Source organism: Oncorhynchus mykiss, chromosome 2 (genome assembly GCF_013265735.2).
Source record: "Oncorhynchus mykiss isolate Arlee chromosome 2, USDA_OmykA_1.1, whole genome shotgun sequence".
Taxonomy (NCBI): Eukaryota; Metazoa; Chordata; class Actinopteri; order Salmoniformes; family Salmonidae; genus Oncorhynchus; species Oncorhynchus mykiss.
The window spans coordinates 66508225-66530573 of NC_048566.1; the positions used below are offsets into that span (position 1 = coordinate 66508225).

At 41.0% G+C, this 22349-nt stretch overlaps 1 protein-coding gene across 4 annotated transcripts; it reads left to right on the top strand.

Annotated features, from left to right (window-relative positions):
- Positions 1–17: 17 nt before the first annotated feature.
- On the top strand, positions 18–21337 carry LOC110494260 (vacuolar protein sorting-associated protein 4A). 4 transcript variants are annotated; one of them, XM_036953694.1, is made up of 12 exons: positions 18–332; positions 9449–10091; positions 13631–13742; positions 13904–14048; positions 14238–14299; positions 14406–14525; positions 14668–14824; positions 14972–15120; positions 15320–15401; positions 16317–16536; positions 16662–16802; positions 19993–21337. In XM_036953694.1, the coding sequence occupies exons 2-12, from the start codon at positions 10053–10055 to the stop codon at positions 20092–20094; spliced, it is 1329 nt and encodes a 442-aa protein (XP_036809589.1). In that variant the 5' UTR covers positions 18–332; positions 9449–10052; the 3' UTR covers positions 20095–21337. The 4 variants fall into 4 exon arrangements, with proteins under 4 accessions (XP_036809589.1, XP_021424880.1, XP_036809602.1 ...); XM_021569205.2 differs by lacking the exon at positions 9449–10091 and having other exon boundaries at positions 20–332; XM_036953707.1 differs by lacking the exons at positions 18–332; positions 9449–10091 and adding an exon at positions 8197–8293.
- The last annotated feature ends 1012 nt before the right edge of the window (positions 21338–22349 follow it).

Here is a 22349-nt window from a genome sequence, read left to right on the forward strand (position 1 = left end):
CATGACTAAACCCCGTTTATTTCTACAATTTATCTTCTTAAATTTTAAACCTAACCACGCTGATAACCTTATTCCTAACCCTAAATTAAGACCAAAAATGCATAATTTGCGATATATAGCCAATGTTGACTTTGTGGCTGTGGTAACTTGTGAAAACCGTTGCTGGGCCGCGGCTGTCACAGAAAGAGGCAAGCGTAGTTACCTTAGTCATGCAGCAACCTCCCCTCTGAAAATATTGCAAACATATTTTGAAAGGTAACTTGAATTAGTATCAGAGACAGGAATTTGGGTGGAGTGCAGAGTGAGATGAAATGACAACGTCAACATTACAGGTAGGTTAGCTAGCTAGTTATCTAATGATAACTGTGTAAACAATCTCTCACCATTGATGTGCTAATACTGCATTCATTATGTGTAGTGTGATTAACCAGGCTGTAATAAATTAATTGTTATATACAGCCTGAATCTAATGTCTGCAAATCGTGTAAATTAAAAGACTTACAAGCCAGAATGTTATATACAATTACATTGGTCGGTTTGTCTTTCAGCTGCTTGTAATTTTAAAGAAAATATCTACAGCAAAATATTGTTTATCCGACTTTTTCTGAGAGCGGGTAGGTAGTTAGTTATATGGACGGTTCAGCACCCAGGTAAAATTGGTTTTATATTGGATATTCGGTCTTTTCTCGTCAATTGTTATTGAACCAACTATGCCATGACAATGAAAACACTAAATTAAATACAATTTTATTTGTCACATTTAACCTTTATTTAACTAGGTTAAGTCGGTTAAGAACAAATTCTTATTTACAATGATGGCCTACCCCAGCCAAACCCTAACCCAGACAGCGCTGGGCCAATTGTGCGCCGCCCTATTGGACTCCCAACCAGGGTCTGTAGTGACGCCTCTAGCATTGAGATGCAGTGCCTTAGACCGCTGCACCACTCCGGAGTTGAATACAACACGTGTAGATGACCGTGAAATGCTTACTTAGCCCTTTCCCAACAATGCAGTTTAAAAAGTAAGGAAATTGGCAAATAAAAATAGAAAATAGTAAATAGCAATTGACCAGTCACGAGTCAATGTGCAAGGTAGTTGAGGTAATATGTAGGTAGGGGTTAAAATGATTAGGCAAGATAGATAATAACAGAGCAGCATCAGCAAATGTAGAGAGTGTAAGGAGTGTGTGTGTGTTGTCACGATAGCAACATTTTCCTAAGGACTTGATACCAGGCCAAGTATCACGATACCGAGTAGTGCCACGATAGTGAGTAGTATTGCGATACCACAGGGGGGAAATTGAGTGGCTTAGCTTTCTGTTCGCCCCGTCCCCCCAATGCTTATTTCCGCTTTCGAAACGTTATGCGCATTTGCTTGGCTACACAAAAAACCTGTCACTGATATTCACACTTCTACTCAATGCAGCACATATTGAATTTAACTTCACACTGTTTACTATAACAGAATACTGCATAGCATGGCTGATTTGCTAATATTTGCAAAGGCCTACCTGTGATTTGGCTGGAGGAATAGGAGGAAGGAATATACATGCATAATGATCTGCATGTCATTGTGGCAGTAAGGAGAAAACACTGAATGAAACCTTCTTTACTCTTTAAAACACACACACTCTCCCTCCCTCACACACTCTCTGTCTCCCTTTCTCAAATAAACACACACACACACCACTCTCTCCCACAAAAACACAACCTACACACACTGACTCCATGTCCGTTAGGCTTGAAAAACATTTGGCAACAAACAGAATGTAAGGAGCACCAGAAGGAGATTTATTTTGTATAAATACTGAATAGAAATATAAATGCAAAAGGGAACAATTTCAAAGATTTTACTGATTTTACTACAGTTCATATAAGGAAATCAGTCAATATAAATACATTCATTAGGCCCTAGTCTATGGATTTCACATGACTGGGCAGGGATGCAACCATGGGTGAGCCTGGGAGGGCATAAGCCCACCCACTTGGCAGCCAGGCCCAGCCAATCAGAATGAGTTTTTCCCCACAAAAGGGCTTTATTATAGACAGAAATACATCATTGAGTAATACAATACATTTTTAGATACTTCAGGATGATTTGGACAGGAAGTGTAAAAAGTTTATATACAGTGGGGCAAAAAAGTATTTAGTCAGCCACCAATTGTGCAAGTTCTCCCACTTAAAAAGATGAGAGAGGCATGTAATTTTCATTATAGGTACACTTCAACTATGACAGACAAAATGAGAAAAAAAATCCAGAAAATCACATTGTAGGATTTTTAATTAATTTATTTGCAAATTATGGTGGAAAATAAGTATTTGGTCAATAACAAAAGTTTATCTCAATACTTTGTTATATACCCTTTGTTGGCAATGACAGAGGTCAAACGTTTTCTGTAAGTCTTTACAAGGTTTTCACACACTGTTGCTGGTATTTTGGCCCATTCCTCCATGCAGATCTCCTCTAGAGCAGTGATGTTTTGGGGCTGTTGCTGGGCAACACGGACTTTCAACTCCCTCCAAAGATTTTCTATGGGGTTGAGATCTGGAGACTGGCTAGGCCACTCCAGGACCTTGAAATGCTTCTTACGAAGCCACTCCTTCGTTGCACGGGCAGTGTGTTTGGGGTCATTGTCATGCTGAAAGACCCAGCCACGTTTCATCTTCAATGCTCTTGCTGATGGAAGGAGGTTTTCACTCAAAATCTCACGATACATGGCCCCATTCATTCTTTCCTTTACACGGATCAGTCGTCCTGGTCCCTTTGCAGAAAAACAGCCCCAAAGCATGATGTTTCCACCCCCATGCTTCACAGTAGGTATGGTGTTCTTTGGATGCAACTCAGCATTCTTTGTCCTCCAAACACGACGAGTTGAGTTTTTACCAAAAGTTATATTTTGGTTTCATCTGACCATATGACATTATCCCAATCTTCTTCTGGATCATCCAAATGCTCTCTAGCAAACTTCAGACAGGCCTGGACATGTACTGGCTTAAGCAGGGGACCACGTCGGGCACTGCAGGATTTGAGTCCCTGGCGGCGTAGTGTGTTACTGATGGTAGGCTTTGTTACTTTGGTCCCAACTCTCTGCAGGTCATTCACTAGGTCCCCCTGTGTTGTTCTGGGATTTTTGCTCACCGTTCTTGTGATCATTTTGACCCCACTGGGTGAGATCTTGCGTGGAGCCCCAGATCGAGGGAGATTATCAGTGGTCTTGTATGTCTTCCATTTTCTAATCATTGCTCCCACAGTTGATTTCTTCAAACCAAGCTGCTTACCTATTGCAGATTCAGTCTTCCCAGCCAGGTGCAGGTCTACAATTTTGTTTCTGGTGTCCTTTGACAGCTCTTTGGTCTTGGCCATAGTGGAGTTTGGAGTGTGACTGTTTGAGGTTGTGGACAGGTGTCTTTTATACTGATAACAAGTTCAAACAGGTGCCATTAATATAGGTAACGAGTGGAGGACAGAGGAGCCTCTTAAAGAAGAAGTTACAGGTCTGTGAGAGAGAGAAATCTTGCTTGTTTGTAGGTGACCAAATACTTATTTTCCACCATAATTTGCAAATAAATTCATTAAAAATCCTACAATGTGATTTTTCAATTGGTGGCTGACTAAATACTTGTTTTGCCCCACTCTAGGTACCATTAGCCAGGTTTCCATCCAACCATTTTATGTGAGTAAAGTACATGTTGGATAAAAAATGTCACGACAGGGCTGATGGAAATTTGTCAGGAAACTTTCCAAAATACGCTAGACCAGATGGGATCTTTTTGTGTCGGTAAAATTTATCATGTGAGAAATTGCGTTGGAAACACCTTTATGTGCAAATATTCATATAATAACCATCATATCGAAGTAAACTTGGATTCATGCAATGTATGTTGTGTGGTCCTCCCACTACGACTGGGGAAAGCATTCAGTTTATTAGGCTACTGATTAAATAAGTTATGATGAACTTCACAGTGGTGAAAGTGCACGGTGATAAGCTTGATGCTCCTTTCCAATAAATATTGAGGGTCTTATTCTGGTGACATGATGATTGATGCTTGGCTGCCGTTTGGCAAATAAAAAGAATCTCGCTCTTTTGTCCGTAATAATCTCATCATGCACGCTATTCCCACTGTATCTGCGAGCTGGTGGCTAGAGTACACGTGCCTAGACCAGAATGAGCACATTCAATATATAATATAACACACAGTTTATGACAAAACAATCAGTACAGTTGAAAATATGATGGAACCCCATTTAACTTGTAGTTTTTATTCGGTACATGAGAATTTATCTGCAAGTTATTTTTATGTGCACTATGTCATCACACACATCCTTTTATCCGCAACAAGTCAATTTTATGGAAACACATCTCTGTTGGGAAAATGTGCATATTGTTTTTAATGCAGATTTTAGAATATTCGCATGAAAATCTGTCGCCAATTGGATGGAAACCTAGCTAATGACTTGCATCAGATTTGTGCAACAAATGCCAAAAAGTTAGCATTTGAAACAGTGGACAACAAAACCAACGCATGGATTTCTGTCAAACCAATATATAATTTGGGTGAACTAGCCCTTTAAAGTGTGTGTGTGTGTGTGGGGGGGGGGGGCATTTAAAAAAAGAAATCACCTAGAATAGCACCATCTTGTTGTCAGAACCTGGTAATATCCGGATGTAGGATGCAACTGACTCAACCATGACTCATTTCTCAGAACAGGGGGGAAAAAACTCACCAAATTCACTGGGAATACATTACATAGGATGAAGAAACAATATTCCGAGCCGAAGCTCCATACTACATTTCAGACATAGAAAACTGAGATTGTATACTCATTGTTGGGGTGGGATTGGCATGGGGTGTGAAGGGTCCGTGGGTGGCTTTTGGCCGTTTCTTTGGATTCCTCATGTCTAACTCATTCTTAGAAAAAGTTTGGAACAAATCATATGCTAGGTAATATATTATTGTAAAATTATCCTATACATTAAAATTGCCAATTTGGGTGCAGTCAATTTGCTTAATTTCTCAGAAATCCAATTATATATTTTTGAGGCAGGACTGTTAATTGTATATGTTTCTAACAAAAACAAAAAACATTTCAGAACTATCTGAGATGGTGTGTGTCGAAATCCTCATTCTTGTGCTTTTTAAGATGGAACGAACCCAGGTGCCTTTTGGTCCCAGACTTGGTTCAACAGTACCACTTGCCATGTGTAAACAGAGTGAACAGGCTGTGGCTGGGGTCCTGACAATTTCCCATGCCTTCCTCTGACAACTCCTGGTATAGAGGTCCTGGATGGCAGAGAGATTGGCCCAAGTGATGTACTGGGCTGTCCGCACCACTCTCTGTAGTGCCTTGCGATCAAGGGTGGTGCAATTGCCATACCAAGCAGTGATGCAGCCAGTCGAGATGCTCTCAATGGTGCAGCTGTATAACTTTTTGAGGATCTGAGAGGCCGTGCCAAATCTTAACATTCATCTGAAGGAAAAAGAGGCGTAGTCGCGCCTTCTTCACGACTGTGTTGTGTGTACCATGATAGATCCTTAGTGACGTGGACACGGAGGAACTAGAAGCTCTCAACCCGCTCCACTACAGCTCTGTTGATGTGGATGGGGTCTGTTTCCTGTAGTCTACGATCAGCTCCTTTGTCTTGCTGAGGGAGAGGTTGTTGTCCTGTCACTACACTGCAGGGTCTCCGACTTCCTCCCTGTAGGCTGTCACATTGTCGTTGGCGATCAGGCCTACCACCGTCGTGTTGTCAGCAAACTTGATTATGGTGTTGGAGTTGTGAGTGGCCATACAGTTGTGGGTGAACAGGGAGTACAGGAGGAGCCTAAGCACACACCCCTGAGGGGCCTCCGTGTTGAGGGTCAGCGTGGCAGATGTGTTGTTACCTACCCTCACCACCTGTGGATGGCTATCAGAAAGTCCAGGATCCAGTTGAACAGGGAGGTGTTCAGTCCCAGGGTCCCGAGCTTGGGGATAGCTTGGAGGGGACTATGGTAGTCAATGAACAGCATTCTCACATACAGTAGGTATTCCTCTTGTCCAGGTGGGAGAGAGCAGTGTGCATTATTCAATGGACTATATAGCGATTACAGCCTCAAGTCATCTTGGGTATGATGATACAAGCGTGGCACACCTGTATTTGGGGAGTTTCTCTCATTCTTCTCTGCAGATCCTCTCAAGCACTGTCAGGTTGGATGGGGAGTGTCGCTGCACAGCTATTTTCAGGTCTCTCCAGAGATGTTCGATTGGGTTCAAGTCCGGGCTCTGGCTGGGCCACTCAAGGACATTCAGAGACTTGTCCCGAAGCTACTCCTGCGTTGTCTTAGCTGTTTACTTAAGGTCGTTGTCCTGTTGGAAGGTGAACCTTCGCCCCAGTCTGAGGTCCTGAGTGCTTTGGAGCAGGTTTTCATCAAGGATCTCGCTCTGTGCATTGCTCTGTTCGTCTTTCCCTCGATCCTAACTAGCCTCTCAGTTCCTGTCGCTGTAAAACATCCCCACACCATGATGCTGCCACCACCATGCTTCACCGTAGGGATGGAGCCAGGTTTCCTCCCGACGTGATGCTTGGCAATCAGGCGTTCAATCTTGGTTTCATCAGACCAATGAATCTTGTTTTTCATGGTCTGAGAGTCCTTTAGGTGCCTTTTGGCAAACTCCTGTCGGGCTGTCATGTGCCTTTTATTGCGGAGTGGCTTCCCTCTGGCCTGATTGGTGGAGTGCTGAAGAGATGGTTGTCCTTCTGCAAGATTCTCCCATCTCCACAGAGGAACTCCAGAGCTCTGTCAGAGTGCCCATCAGGTTCTCGTCAGCCTTTTTACCACAGTTGCTCAGTTTAGCCGGGCGGCCAGCTCTATGAAGAGTCTTGGTGCTTCCAAATTTCTTCCATTTAAGAATGATGGAGGCCACTGTGTTCTTGGGGACCTTCAATGCTGCAGAAATGTTTTGATACCCTTCCCCAGATTCCTTTTACCTCATGCCTTGGTTTTTGCTCTGACATGTACTGTCAACAACTAACTAACTAACAAATATAGACAGGTGTGTGCCTTTCCAAATCATGTCAAATGAATTGAATTTACCACAGGTGGACTACAATCAAGTTGTAGAATCATCTCAAGGATGATCAATGGAAACAGGATGCACCTGAGCTCAATTTCAAGTCTCAAAGCAAAGGGTCTGAATACTTACATTTAAAAAATCATCTAAAAACCTGTTTTCACTTTGTCATTATGGGGCATTGTGTGTAGATTGATGAGTAAGTAAAATATAATGTAATCAATTTTAGAACAAGGCTGTAACACAACAACATTTGGAAGAAGGGAAATGGTCTGAATACTTTCTGAATGCACTGTAGGTATTTCTCTGTGTTCAATAGAGATTGTGTCATCTGTGGATCTGTTGGGGTGTTATGCAAATTGGAGTTGGCCTAGGGTGTCTGGGATGATGCTGTTGATGTGTGCCATGACCAGCCTTTCAAAGCATTACAGATGTGAGTGCAGTCATTGCGGTATTTAGCATTGGCTGGCAAAACTAACTGCCTGTAACCCTTGGCTTTTGGTGAGGGTACATACATATGGTCACTGTGGGGACGACGTTGTCGATGCACTTATTATTATTTTTTTGTGTGTTTAAAAACAAAATGTTTACCCCTTTTTCTCCCCAATTTCGTGGTATCCAATTGTTGTAGTAGTTACTATCTTGTCTCATCGCTACAACTCCCGTACGGGCTCGGGAGAGACTCTGATGGCACAGGTGGCACTGCAGTACAGCGCCCTTAACCACTGCGCCACCCGGGAGGCCGTCGATGCACTTATTGATAAAGTCCGTGACTAATATGGTAAACCCCTTAATGTTATCGGATGAATCCCTCAACATATTCCAGTCTGTGCTAGCGAAGAAGTATTGTACCTTAGCGTCAGCTTTTGTCAGACCAATTCCGTACTGAGTGCGTCACTGGTATTTCCTGCTTGAGTTTTTGCTTGTAAACAGGAAGGAATATGGAGTCATGGCCTGGTTTGCCAAAGGGAGGGTGTGGGAGGGCCTTGTATATATTTCTCTAGGCAGAGTAAAAGTTTTCCAGATTGTTAGCGCCTCTTGTGGCGCAGGAGACATATTGGTAAAAGTGGGGTAAAATGCATTTTAGGTTTCCCATGTTAAAGTCTCCGCCCACTGCCTCTGGGTGTGCATTTTCTTGCCTGTTTATGGCCCTGTACAGCTCTTTGAGTGCCTACTTAGTGCTATTCTCATTTTGTGGTGGGATGTAGACAACAGTGATGATTACAGATAAAAGCTCAGGTAAGCAAAAGCTTGTGACTTCCTTCACACTTGAAGCAGCGCACCAGTTGTTGTTTATGAAGAGGCCCACTTCTCCCCCTTTGATTTTGCCAGAGTCCGCTGTCTGGTCACGACAAAGCATGGAGAAACCCTAGACTTTTATGTCCATATCACCCGTCAGCCAAGTTTCTTAAAAGCATAGAGTAGTACAGCTTTTCAAGCCCTGTTGGTAAGAAACTCTCAAACGGAGCTCATCCATCTTGTTCTCAAGTGACTGGACATTTGCCAATAAAACAGAGGGGAGTGCCGGATGATTTTTCTTTGCGTCTAACAAGGACTCTAGCCCTCGCTTGCGGCACTTGGGTAGCCCGAACAGTGGAGTAGGGTCCGGTGTAAACAAGAGAACAGCTGAGTCGGAGTTGAAGTAGGAGCCAAAATCAATGTCGAAGTTGAGGTTTGTAGCTGTCGATTCATAGTTTAAAAGTACTTGGCGGTCATAGGTGATAATGGTGTGAGCTTTCTACACAACAAAAGTAAGGTTAAACACAAAGATAGTCACAAAATAACAAAAGTCAGGTTGGTGCACGTAAGATTTCGACAATCTCCATTGGTGCCATCTTATGGTAAATTCTGAATCAAGGGATGATGGAGAACAATCGGTAAAAATATTTGGTGTTTGAATTTTCTTATAATTTTTATATTTTTAAATCCCACACAAAAAATGTTGGAATTGTTCTCCATCCTCCCCTGATTCAGAATATACCATTTTCATTGTCATGGTATGCTTGGTTTAATAGCTATTGAACCATATACCTACAGGCTCTCTAAAAAGTCTGGTAAACAATACTTTCCTGTGGACCTTTAGTCTCAAATTTCATACAGCTGAAGGACAAACTGCACAGAAAACCAACAGAGTAAATAAAAATGTTATTGTATTCAACATTCTGGCTTGTAAGGAACATTTACACGATTTTGCAGGCATCGGTTTCAGGCTGTATATACCAATGTATTGTGTAGCTTGCTAGCCACATCATAAATTAAACTTATAGTTAGCGTTAGTTACCAGTTAACTTGTATGCTGTTATTTAGCCCAATAATAGCCTAACTTTTTTTCCCTTTTTTTGTTGTTGAATTTTATCCCCTTTTCTCCCCAATTTCGTGGTATCCAATTGTTAGTAGTTACTATCTTGTCTCATCGCTACAACTCCCGTACGGCCTTGGGAGAGAGGAAGGTCGAAAGCCATGCGTCCTCCGAAACACAACCCAACCAAGCCGCACTGCTTCTTAACACAGCGCGCCTCCAACCCGGAAGCCAGCTGCACCAATGTGTCGGAGGAAACACCATGCATGCACCAGTCGCTAGTGCACGATGAGACAAGGATATCCCTACCGGCCAAGCCCTCCCTAACCCGGACGACGCTAGGCCGATTGTGCGACGCCCCACGGACCTGTGCACGAGTCTATGGTGGCACAGCTAGCGCTGCGATGCAGTGCCCTAGACCACTGCGCCACCCGGGGGGCCCCTGTAGCCTAACTTTTTATAGTCTCTACTTACATATCACATCAAAATAATGTCACAAATGCAAAATATACACTTAAATATACACTTAATGTACACTGTTTTTACCGGTTTTAACTTAGTTCTAACAGTATTTTTCAGTGACATGTTTTTGCGTCCGTCTTCCATTTAAACACAGGTGTTCGGAGACGCAGAAACTAATTAGCACAGATCTAATTAGATCTTATCTTCCGTCTGTTTTGCGTAAACAAGCGCTGTAACATGGAAATATGGCCGTGTGGGAACCCTAACCCTGTAAAGGTGTAGTAATTTAACCTTTATTATTTCTTGCTGATGTGAAAGATAAATTCCTTACGTTTCCAAAACCGTACTGCAAGTTCTGCGTTTTAACATTCAGAATGAGCGTTGGGGCTCTTAATAAAACTTCCCTGGCCAGAAGATACTATCGTCAATAGGCGCTAAAGGTAGTTAGCATCCATGAATGGGTTAGCTGTTATTGAATTGTACATTATTAGCTACCAACCATAGTGTTTAATCTAGCTAGGTAACTAGCTAGCTACACTTGTCAGTGTTACTTTAGCTGAGAAATCTCAACTCTCCACGTACAGTGCCTTCAGAAAGTATTAACACCCCTTGACTTTTTCTACAGTTTATTGTATTGCAGCCTGAATTTAAAATGTATTAAATTGAATTGTGTCACAGGCATACACACAATACCCCATAATGTCAAAGTGCAATGATGTATTTAGAGATGTTTACAAATTCATTTTTTAAAAAGCTGAACTGTCTTGAGTCAATAAGTATTCAACCCCTTTGTTATGGCAAGCCTAAATACGTTCAGGATAAAAAGTGTGCTTAACAAGTCCCATAATAAGTTGCATGGACTCACTCTGTGTGTAATAGTTTTAACATGATTTTTGAACAACTCTCTCATCTCTGTATCCCACACATACAATTATCAATAAGGTCCCTCAGTTGAGCAGTGAATTTCAAACACAGATTCAACCACAAAGACCAGGGAGGTTTTCCAATGCCTCGCTGTCATAGGCCAGCTCATAGCCTGTGGCAAAAATGAGGGGACACGAACAACAGGTATAGGCCAATCAAAAAGGTTAACTTTTAACTTTAAACAAAGAAAAAGGAATGAGGTGTGAAAGTATCATAATCTAAGGTGTATGTAAAGTGCAGGGATGCATGAATTTGTGTGTGTGAATGACTGAGTGAAAACTATGCAAAACTACAAAGGAACAAACAGAACAGGATCATACCTGGAGGAGCAGAGAGAGAGAGACAAGAGTGATTAGTGAAGCAGTTTAAATACCCTGAGCCCAGGTGACTCCAATCACTAACGACCCGCCTCTGCCTGCAGGAGGAACCGCCCCTGCACTGCAGAGGGGCCGTCACACTCGCAAAGGGAACCTATTGGTAAAAAAAAAGCAGACATAGAATATCCCTTTGAGCATGGTGAAGTTATTCATTATACTTTGGATGGTGTATCAATATACCCAGTCACTACAAAGATACAGACTTCCATCCTAAGTTGCTGGAGAGGAAGGAAACCGCTCAGAGATTTCACCACTAAGCCAGGTGACTTTAAAACAGTTGCAGAGTTTAATGGCTGTGACAGAAGAAAACTGAGGATGGATCAACAACAGTGTAGTTACTCCACAATACTAACCTAAATGACAGAGTGAAAAGAAGGAAGCCTGTACAGAATAACAAATATTCAAAAACATGCATCCTGTTTGCAATAGAGCACTAATGTAAAACTGCAAAAAATGTGGCAAAGAAATTCACTTTATTATGGACTGAATACAAAGCGTTATGTATGGGGCAAATCCAACATAACACATCACTGAGTACCACTCTTCAAATTTAAGCATGGAAGTGGTTTTATCATGTTATGGGTATGCTTGTCATCGGCTAGCACTAGGGAGTTTTTTTTTAAATAAAAATAAATTTAGAGCTAAACACAGGCCAAATCCTAGAGGAAACCCTGGTTCAGTCTGCTTTCCAACAGACACTGGGAGACAAAGTCATCTTTCAGCAGGACAATAACCTAAAACACATGGCCAAGTATACCCTAAAAAAAATATGTTTACATTGACATTATGTGGTTGTGTGTAAATTGGTGATAAAAAAAAAGTATAGTTAATCCATTTTGAATTCAGGCAGTAGCACAATAAAATGTGTAAAAAGTCGAGGTGTATTAATACTTTCTGAAGGTACTGTACAAGTACAAGGAAGTTGAGTGGCGACGAGTACAAAATCTTAAATTCATACTATTGTTTCTGTTTCTCTTGTGTAAAGTCTGGGCTTTTGTTTGCTGAAATCCATATTTTTTAATAAAACGTTTGTCAAATACAGCCACCGACTGTTTCCTCATTTGGACAATGAGTGTTTGTAGACGTAGGCCTATGTAATCTGATATTGAACTGGCACATGCATTTGCGCTGAGTTGCCATTTTAGGCTGCATTTACACAGGTAGTGAAATTCTGATCTTTTATTCACTAATTGGTCTGTTGACCAATCAGGTCAGCTCTGAAAAATATCTGATGTGAAAAGAAAGGGGATACCTAGTCAGTTGCACAACTGAATGCATTAAACCAAATTGTGTCTTCGGCATTTAACCCAACCCCTCTGAATCAGAGAGGTGAGGGGGGCTGCCTTAATCAACATCCACGGCGCAGGCAGTTGTCGGGGTTAACTGCCTTGCTCAAGGGCAGACCGGTAGATCTTTCCACCTTGACTTGCTCAGGGCCTCTAATCAGAGACCTTTCGGTTACTGACCCAATTAACCGCCAGGCTACCTGCCGCCCCAGATCTGATGTGCTTGGTCAAAAGACTAATTAGTGGAAAAAAATATCAGAATTGGGCTGCCTGTGTAAATGCAGCCTTAGAGCAACAGAAACGAGAAAACAGTCAGTGGTTGTATTTGGCCAAAGATTGATTAAAAGTATGGGTTTTAGCAAACATAGAAAGGCCTCTTTACACAGGACAAACAAGTACACAGTAATGCTTTAAGATTGTTTACAGCTAGTAAGTATCGACTGACAGTGACTCAGTGTAGTCGGAGCACCAGTCCGCCCACACTTGTCACCACTCAAATTCGTTGTACTTGTACATGGAGAGTTGGGATTTCTCAGCTACTGTTACTTAGGCTATGTATTCCTTAATGGATTGTCTAGTCAAGTCTATTTATTATAGGTATTAGACCAGTAGGTAAATACTTCTCTGTCAGTGGAGGCTGCTGAGGGGAGGACGGCTCATAATAATGGCTGGAATTGTCACACTCGTCTGAATTAATGGACCAAGGCGCAGCGTACTTAGAGTTCCGCATGTTTAATAAATATGAAACTCACCAAAAACAATACAGAAGAAACATGATGTTCTGGGCTGCTCACAGGTAGCTACACAAAAACAAGATCCCACAAACAACAGGTGGGAAAAGGCTGGCTAAATATGAGCCCTAATCAGAGACAACGTTAGACAGCTGTCTCTGATTGAGAACCATACCAGGCCAACAAAGAAATAGAAAACGTAGATTGCCTACCCTAGTCACACCCTGGCCTAACCAAATAGAGAATTAAAAGGATCTCTAAGGTGTGACAGGAATGAAGTAATGGCTGGAATGGAGTGGATGGAATGGTATCAAACACATGAAAACCATGTGTTTGAACCCATTCCATTCACGCCATACCGGCCATTATTATGAGCCGTCCTCCCCTCAGCAGCCTCCACTGTTGTCTGTAAATGTCAGCTTTTACTTATCACAGTTACTGGACTCTACAATTTTCATGTATATCGTTCATCCCTTCCTTTCTCTTCACATACGCAGAAAGCAATAGATCTTGTTACCAAAGCCACAGAGGAGGATAAGAACAAGAACTATGAGGAGGCTTTGCGCCTTTACCAGCATGCAGTGGAGTACTTCCTGCATGCTATCAAGTGTGAGTGTAAAATGTCATCTTCTCCTGGCCGCAGTCCAATTTTTTTAAGTGTGCAGAGGGGAACATAGCTTGTGTTTTTGGGAGGTAAACATTGATTTAGAAAATACTTAATGGATGGAAGGTGGTTAAAAAGTAATGTTTTTTAAATGTATTTTCTCCAGATGATGCACACAGTGACAAGGCAAAGGAGAGCATACGTGGGAAGTGTATGCAGTACCTAGACCGGGCAGAGAAACTCAAAGATTACTTGAAGAACAAAGAAAAAGCAGGGAAGAAGCCTGTCAAGGAAGCACAGAGTAATGATAAGTAAGTTGTCACACATTTGTTCACACAGACACTGTCCTGCATTAACAAAAGCATACCTAGGAAATAACACTTTGAAAATAGATCATAAAAATGGTGCATGCATGCATGCATTGCAGACAATGACAAGGGCCACACAGTCACCAGCACCAAGTAGTTTGTTTCACATTTAGAAATGTATATTCCTTCTAGGAGTGACAGTGACAGCGAGGGTGAAAATCCAGAGAGAAAGAAACTACAAGAGCAACTAATGGGTGAGTGTGTTTGTCTCCTCTTTCACATGTCGGTTGTCTAAACTGTGTCTCTCATGTACATAGGGAAATCAACTTAGATGCTTCACTGATTCTTGTCCTGGTACAGGTGCCATTGTAATGGAAAAGCCCAATGTCCGGTGGAACGATGTGGCTGGACTAGAGGGAGCTAAGGAGGCCTTGAAGGAAGCCGTAATCCTGCCCATTAAATTCCCTCACCTCTTCACAGGTTAGAATGTCTTTATTTCTCCCAAACATAATCTTTCTCACTATCTTCTGCGTGGACGTGTCACCATAACGATATACTACTGTATGTGTATTCTGTCTATTTGTTCATTGAATTTGTTTGTTGAATTTGTCTCTGGTTGCAGGCAAACGCACTCCATGGAGAGGAATTCTTCTCTTTGGACCCCCTGGGACGGGAAAGTCTTACCTGGCTAAAGCAGTAGCCACAGAAGCCAACAACTCCACCTTCTTCTCTGTGTCATCATCAGACCTCATGTCCAAGTGGCTTGGAGAGAGTGAGAAGTGAGAAAATATTTTTACTTGTAATTCTACTGTTTGTGTAAATCCCCATTATGCATGCATCCACAATTGATTAGAACCATTTTTTCTCACTGATACTTATGTGTCCTGTGAAATGTTTGTGCCTCTCTTTCTCTCTCCATCTGTCAGACTGGTGAAGAACCTGTTTGATCTTGCCCGCCAGCACAAGCCCTCCATCATCTTTATTGACGAGGTGGACTCACTCTGTGGCTCCAGGAATGAGAATGAGAGTGAGGCAGCCCGGCGGATCAAGACAGAGTTCCTGGTGCAGATGCAAGGTGAGAGATTAGTCACTACACCCACTCCCCACCATCTGCCAAGACAGCTATTACACTTCAGACCAAACAAACACCTCATCAGAGAAGACTTTAAACCTAATCCTCTCCATCAGTTGACTTGAACCTTTCTGATTCAATGCACATTCCATATGAGCAACAGGCTTATATAGAGTTCTCATTCCTCCTCTCTGATTGACAGGTGTGGGCAACAACAATGATGGAATCCTTACCCTTGGGGCCACTAACATTCCCTGGGTTCTGGATGCTGCCATCCGCAGAAGGTCAGTGGTCAAAATAAGAGGACAGGGTCAAGTTGGGATGGGACATAGGTTTGTTGTTTATCATATTCACAGAAGTAATGATAAAGCCTGAATATATGCTGAAACTGTGTGTACCTATTCATGTAGATTCCATTGAGTGGAAGACAAGCCCTGGATTTTTCTTGAAATGTTTGTAGAACAATAGATACGTACCCAAAATGGGATTTTTTTGGTTTTGTAATGTTCAAGCTAAAATAATTTCCTAATGTCGTAGAAATATTGGTCCAATAATATTTCTCAGATACCGGTACTTGTGAATTCAAATAGACTTTATTACAAAGTAACAAGCCGAGCTGGTCCGTGGATCAACTGTTTTTCCCAGCCCCAGCACACTCCTTTTATACAGTTTCATCCTTACATTACATACATAGTCACTCCTCTCTATGTAAATGATCAACTCTTTTTGGCTTCGCACCACTATTATTTCCCATCCTTAGTTCTTTCTTTGAGACAGGCTTTTTCCCGCCACTACAAATCATTTAACACTCTACAAATCACTTAACCTATTATATTTGTGGTGCAACTGTGAAAGTTTGGTTAAAATATAATAGGGGCCCCTACCAGGCTGCAGTCACAAGTACATTCATTATATAGATTATGTCAGCACCCACCAGGCTATAGTCATAAGTACATTAATTATATTGGTTATGACACTTCTTATCGAGGCATGCATCTGGATTACAATGTGTGTCTATTTCTTTTGTATATTGGCTTTTCTTATGCTATACAGGTGTGGTTACAGGTTCCTTTAAAGCTTTTAATGATTCTGTTTCATTACATTATTATTTCACAATATGCTACTGAAAAATCACCATACTAACAGATGCAATAAAGTAATCATCAAGCATTCTCATCAGTACATCATGTCACTGTCAGGTTTGAGAAGCGTATCTACATCCCTCTCCCAGAGGAGCCTGCTAGGTCCCAGATGTTCCGTCTGCACCTGGGCAACACGCCCCACAGCCTGAGTGACGCAGACCTTCGTCAGCTTGCCAAAAAGACAGAAGGCTACTCTGGGGCTGACATCAGCATCATTGTACGAGATGCCCTCATGCAGCCTGTCAGGAAAGTGCAGTCAGCCACACACTTCAAAAAGGTTATACACTTGATATAGTAACTCCATTGCAGTCGACTCATGTACACCACATTAAAGGTGTATCTCTTTCCCTACTATTAAGGATATTTAAGATAGTTTGTTTGTTGTTTGTTATGCTATTCTAGGTGCGAGGGGCGTCCCGTGCCAACAGTCAATTGATGGTGGATGACCTTCTGACCCCGTGTTCGCCTGGGGACCCGGCTGCCATAGAGATGACCTGGATGGAAGTGCCTAGCGACAAGCTGCTGGAGCCCATCGTCTGCATGGTGACAAGCACGCATCCACAACCAGGGCTCTAAAGTGTGACCATTTTGGTCACATATGCTCCTAAATATTTTGCTATGCAACCTGACATTTTATTTTGTGAGCGATGTGCGTCTAGATGAATTGTCACCCAGATAATAGTTGTTGTGATGATAAGGCTTCGCTGTACAGTTGTTTTTGAGTGCCCAAGAGAGAAAGTGAGTGAGTGCAGATTCGTTACTGTCACGGTTGCACCATTGCTACAGGGAAAACGGATTGTCAAAAGGTAAACAGGTATGATCCATATTACCAACGCAATGTTTTTTTATTCCGATCGTGAATTGGCTGTACATTCATAAACCATTTAGCGGGCTGTTCCAAAACCACTCGCGGGAATTTGTTTGGACATTGTTCAATCATGTAACCTCATTAGCTAGCTAATAACCTGGTTACTTAATTTCCAGTATATCCATACATTTGGGGGCACAGAAAGAAAGGAAAGGGGATAGATAGCTTCTTCAGGAAATCAGTGATCATAACTAGGGCCAGTTGTTTGTATTTTTGTGGGGGTTTTACCAGTAATGCCAGCATTATCCACTAGGTTTGCTGCAGGTTAAAAAATCCTAAGAAATGTTCTTTAATTGCGTGAGTGTTTGGTGGGGGATCGACTAAGCCAGGGAAGGCGGAGCTCTATGAATCTTAATTGCACAAAGCCTATTATTTGTCAGGGAATATTATTTGTAGATCAGTGATTTTTTAAATGTTTTTATTTAACCTTTATTTAACCAGGTAGGCTAGTTGAGAACAAGTTCTCATTTGCAACTGCGACCTGGCCAAGATAAAGCATAGCAACAACACAGAGCGACACATACAACAACATAGAGTTACACATGGAATAAACAAAACATAATCAATAATTCAGTAGAACAAAAGAAAACAAAAAGTCTATATACAGTGAGTGCAAATGAGGTAAGATAAGGGAGTTAAGGCAATAAATAGGCCATGGTGGCGAAGTAATTACAGTATAGCAATTAAACACTGGATTGGTAGATGTGCAGAAGATGAATGTGCAAGTAGAGATACTGGGCTGCAAAGGAGCAAGATAAATAAATAAATACTGTATGGGGATGAGGTAGGTAGATAGATGGGCTGTTTAGAGATGGGCTATGTACAGGTGCAGTGATCTGTGAGCTGCTCTGACAGCTGGTGCTTAAAGCTAGTGAGGGAGATATGAGTCTCCAGCTTCAGAGATTTTTGCAGTTCGTTCCAGTCATTGGCAGCAGAGAACTGGAAGGAAAGACGACCAAAGGAGGAATTGGCTTTGGGGGTGACCAGTGAGATATACAGTGCCTTGCGAAAGTATTCGGCCCCCTTGAACTTTGCGACCTTTTGCCACATTTCAGGCTTCAAACATAAAGATATAAAACTGTATTTTTTTGTGAAGAATCAACAACAAGTGGGACACAATCATGAAGTGGAACGACATTTATTGGATATTTCAAACTTTTTTAACAAATCAAAAACGGAAAAATTGGGCGTGCAAAATTATTGCACGCCCGATGGCAGTGTTATAGACTGCATCCAGTTTGTTGAGTAGAGTGTTGGAGGCTATTTTATAGATGACATCACCGAAGTCGAGGATCGGTAGGATGGTCAGTTTTACGAGGGTATGTTTGGCAGCATGAGTGAAGGATGCTTTGTTGTGATATAGGAAGCCAATTTTAGATTTAATTTTGGATTGGAGATGCTTAATGTGAGTCTGGAAGGAGAGTTTACAGTCTAACCAGACACCTAGGTATTTGTAGTTGTCCAAGTATTCTAAGTCAGAGCCGTCCAGAGTAGTGATGCTGGACGGGCGAGCAGGTGCCGGCAGGGATCGGTTGAATAGCATGGATTTAGGTTTCCCTGCGTTTAAGAGCAGTTGGAGGCCACGGAAGGAGAGTTGTATGGCATTGAAGCTCGTCTGGGGGTTAGATAACACAGATTCTACACCTCACTTTGCTCAAGCTGATCCTCTCCAATGGACTTGGAAGTTGTAGTAAAACATTTGTCAATTAGGGGCAGTTTAAAGGGAGAGGGATTAGCTAGGTTTCTATCCATTTGACAACAGATTTTCATGTGAATATTCTAAAATCTGCATAAAGAAAATGTTCCCACCAGAACATTACACTCAAATGTGCCTACAATGGTATTGGCACGTGCACTCTAGCCAACAGCTCACAGATACAGTGCCGGTAGGCTAGTCTACATTTAGGGGTTTGGTATTTTATTAGGATCCCCATTAGCAGCGCGAAACCCGCAGCTACTCTTCCTGGGGTCCACACAAACATGAAACATGACATAATTCAGAACATTAATAGACAAGAACAGCTCAAGGACAGAACTACATACATTTAAAAATGGCACACATACCATATACAGTATACCAATACATACACACAAAATATATTTGACAAATAGGGGAGAGGAGTTGTGCCGTGAGTTGTTGCTAGATCTGTTTTTTGAAACCAGGTTTGCTGTTCATTTGAGCAATATGAGATTCATAGAGCTATGCCTCCCCTGGCTTAGGTGACCCCCCCCCACCCCCCACCAAACATTTACGCACAACCAGGCAGGCCGATTAATTTATTGATTCATTGATTATTAATTAATGTCCATTTCCTAGGATTTTCTACCTGCAGCAAACCTAGTGGATAATGCTGGAAATACCGAAAAAAGAAAGAAAAGAAACACAAAAACCTACCAAAACAACTGACCCTGATCATGTTATAGCAATGAACTTGAAGCTCTTAAAGAAACGGTGTACAATGTAATGCATCTCAATAGGTAGTGCTTTAACACAGTGTAGAAACCTAATATTACAAAATTACCTTAACTTCAATTACAGGTTTTTGTATCAACATTTTTGCTTTTTATAATAAACAAATGTCTTCATAGCGTTAGTTTCTAGGGTTCAAAATATCAGTTTCTATGGTTCAAATGTAGCTGGAAATTAATATAGGCCCAATATTGACTGTATCTATAATGAATACGATAATTTAGAGCCACTCACATTGTTCAGTCACATTCTGTTCATACATACATGCTGTTTTTCAACATACACATTGAGGTATTATACATTTATACAAATGCTAAACCATGCTCATATGTTTGTCCGCTGTGTGTGAACAGTGCTAATGGTTTGTTATCTGCTTTGTGTCCTCTGCCCTCCAGTCTGACATGCTGCGGTCCCTGTCCACCACGCGCCCCACAGTCAACACGGAGGACTTGTTCAAGGTCAGGAAGTTCACAGAGGACTTTGGACAGGAGGGTTGAGAGAGCCTTGTCATCTGGAGCTTAACAACTCCTTACCCTGTGTGGTGGAAATTAAATATGAATTACGTACTATACTGTTTAATTAGACATACTATGCTGTTTTACCTAGAAATTTGTCTATTGTTTTATGTTAGTATTTTTACTGATACAGACTTGTCTTGTGTGACTTAGTGGGAAGTGCAGGGAGGAACAGAGAGTGGTGGCGATATCAGCTATCTTGATCTACACAGACGAGCTAAAGTACATTTTATATCTCTGTTCCCCGGGCCTGTTTCTGCACATCTGCTAAACTGCCACATAGACAACATAGGTTGTACTTTTTCTATGAGAGGAGAGATACAACTCTGTTCATTGCGCTTTCCTAACAATGCACTGATTGAGTGGTTGTTATTGATTGCTTCATTTTGGCTAATCTTATAATGAAGTTGAAGAATACAGTCTCCCTCCTTTTGGTTAGAATTACCACCACACCTGCCACTTCTTCTCTCAAGCCCCATGCATGATGGAGCATTTTAACTTCATGTACAGTATATTCTTTCCCTCCGATCATTCACTATTGCAGTCCTGAAGACAGAAAGACTATTTATTTCTCTGCCATTTTGCACTTTTTTAAGTTATTTGAAGTTAATAGTTATGAACGAGAGGTATTGAAGCACTTTTGAACAATTACATATTTCATTGTTTTCTTGTCTCTCGTGTGTAAGTGCATACATGTCTTTTATTCAATGTGTCAGTCTTAATGTATGTCTTTATGTGTATGATTTCTCTGTTTGCTTTTTCATTTATTGAGTATTGACTGACCATAGCTGCGTCAGTGTTGCCACCTCTCCCAATCCCTACTAAGCTCTCCCTATGTTACAAATAGTGTTACTTACACTTTTTATGATTATTTATTTTATTATATTTAATCTCGTCAAGATTTTTGTGTTGACTGACTGAGTACAGTTGTTGAGTGGGGGAGGCGTTTACATTTTAGTATTTCTCTGTTGACATGTGAGTGAAGATGGGGACGAGCATTTTTGTATTTCTGGATTTGAACATTGAAAATAATATTTCCACGACAGACACTATCATATTGTTCCAATACTGTTGTCATAATAGTATTGCCGTGTCTCTGTATAGATGGGGGTATCGGTTCAGTAATACTTAAGTCAGTTCTGGTCCCAAGGGGATCTCACTCCTGTTACATGTAGCTATGATAACCAAGTTACCCTGACTTAATAAATCCTGAATTCAAAAAGAACAAGATGTGCTTTTCATGATTCAATTTTAACTTTTTATTATCCCCTTTATAATATAGATCACCGGCTAATATTTACACCCTTTCCTTATTCATTTCTACCCATATTTTTGTCCACAACTTTTTAATCAAGTAATAATTAAATAAATACATACTGACTGCTTTTCCAATTGATGTGAACATTCCACACAAATATTCATTTAAAAAAGTTTATTATAACTAAACTACAATATTCAAAGGATTAAAAATTGATATATACACATGAATAAAGCATAACAAATCCTCTTGGTTACTTGAACCTCACTGTCAAAGGTTAACCAACATCCATTCAAACAAAGCAATGTTGGCGAATTCAATTTAACCTATCATGTTAATCACATACTGTGGGGTATTCAGACACAAAATAAAACTTAAGGCTGAACTGTGGAATAATTGAAAGCTTAATATTACCAAGTGGTGTAAAGTACTTAAGTAAAAAATACTTTAAAGTACTACTTAAGTAGTTTTTTTTTTTTTGGGGGGGGGGTATATGTACTTTACTTTTTATATTTTTGACCATTTTTACTACATTCCTAAAGAAAATGTACTTTTTACTCCATACATATTCCCTGACACCCAAAAGTACTCGTTACATTTTGAATGCTTAGCAGGACAGGAAAATTGTCCAATTCACACACACTTATCAATATAACATCCCTGGTCATCCCTACTGCCTTTGACCTGGCAGGCTCACTAAACACAAATGCTTAGTTTGTAAATTATGTCTGAGTGTTGCAGTGTGCCCCTGGCTATACATCAATATAAAATTAAAATACATGTTTACAAATTGTGCAAACTGGTTTGCTTATAAGGAATTTGAAATTATTTAGTTTTAAGTATATCTAAAACCAAATACTTTTACTCAAGTATATTTTACTGGGTGACTTTCACTTGAGTCATTTTCTCTTAAGGTATCTTTACTTTGACTCAAGTATGACAATTTGGTACATTTTTCATGGCTACTATTACCCCATCC

Bases quoted from the DNA above. Each gene is read 5' to 3' on its own strand.
- LOC110494260 (XM_036953694.1), top strand. From the start codon at position 10,053: ATGGAAATATGGCCGTGTGGGAACCCTAACCCTGTAAAG. The intron at 15,121-15,319 runs GTGAGAGATTAG...TCTGATTGACAG, and splicing joins GTTCCTGGTGCAGATGCAAG to GTGTGGGCAACAACAATGAT. The intron at 16,803-19,992 runs GTGACAAGCACG...TCTGCCCTCCAG, and splicing joins TGGAGCCCATCGTCTGCATG to TCTGACATGCTGCGGTCCCT.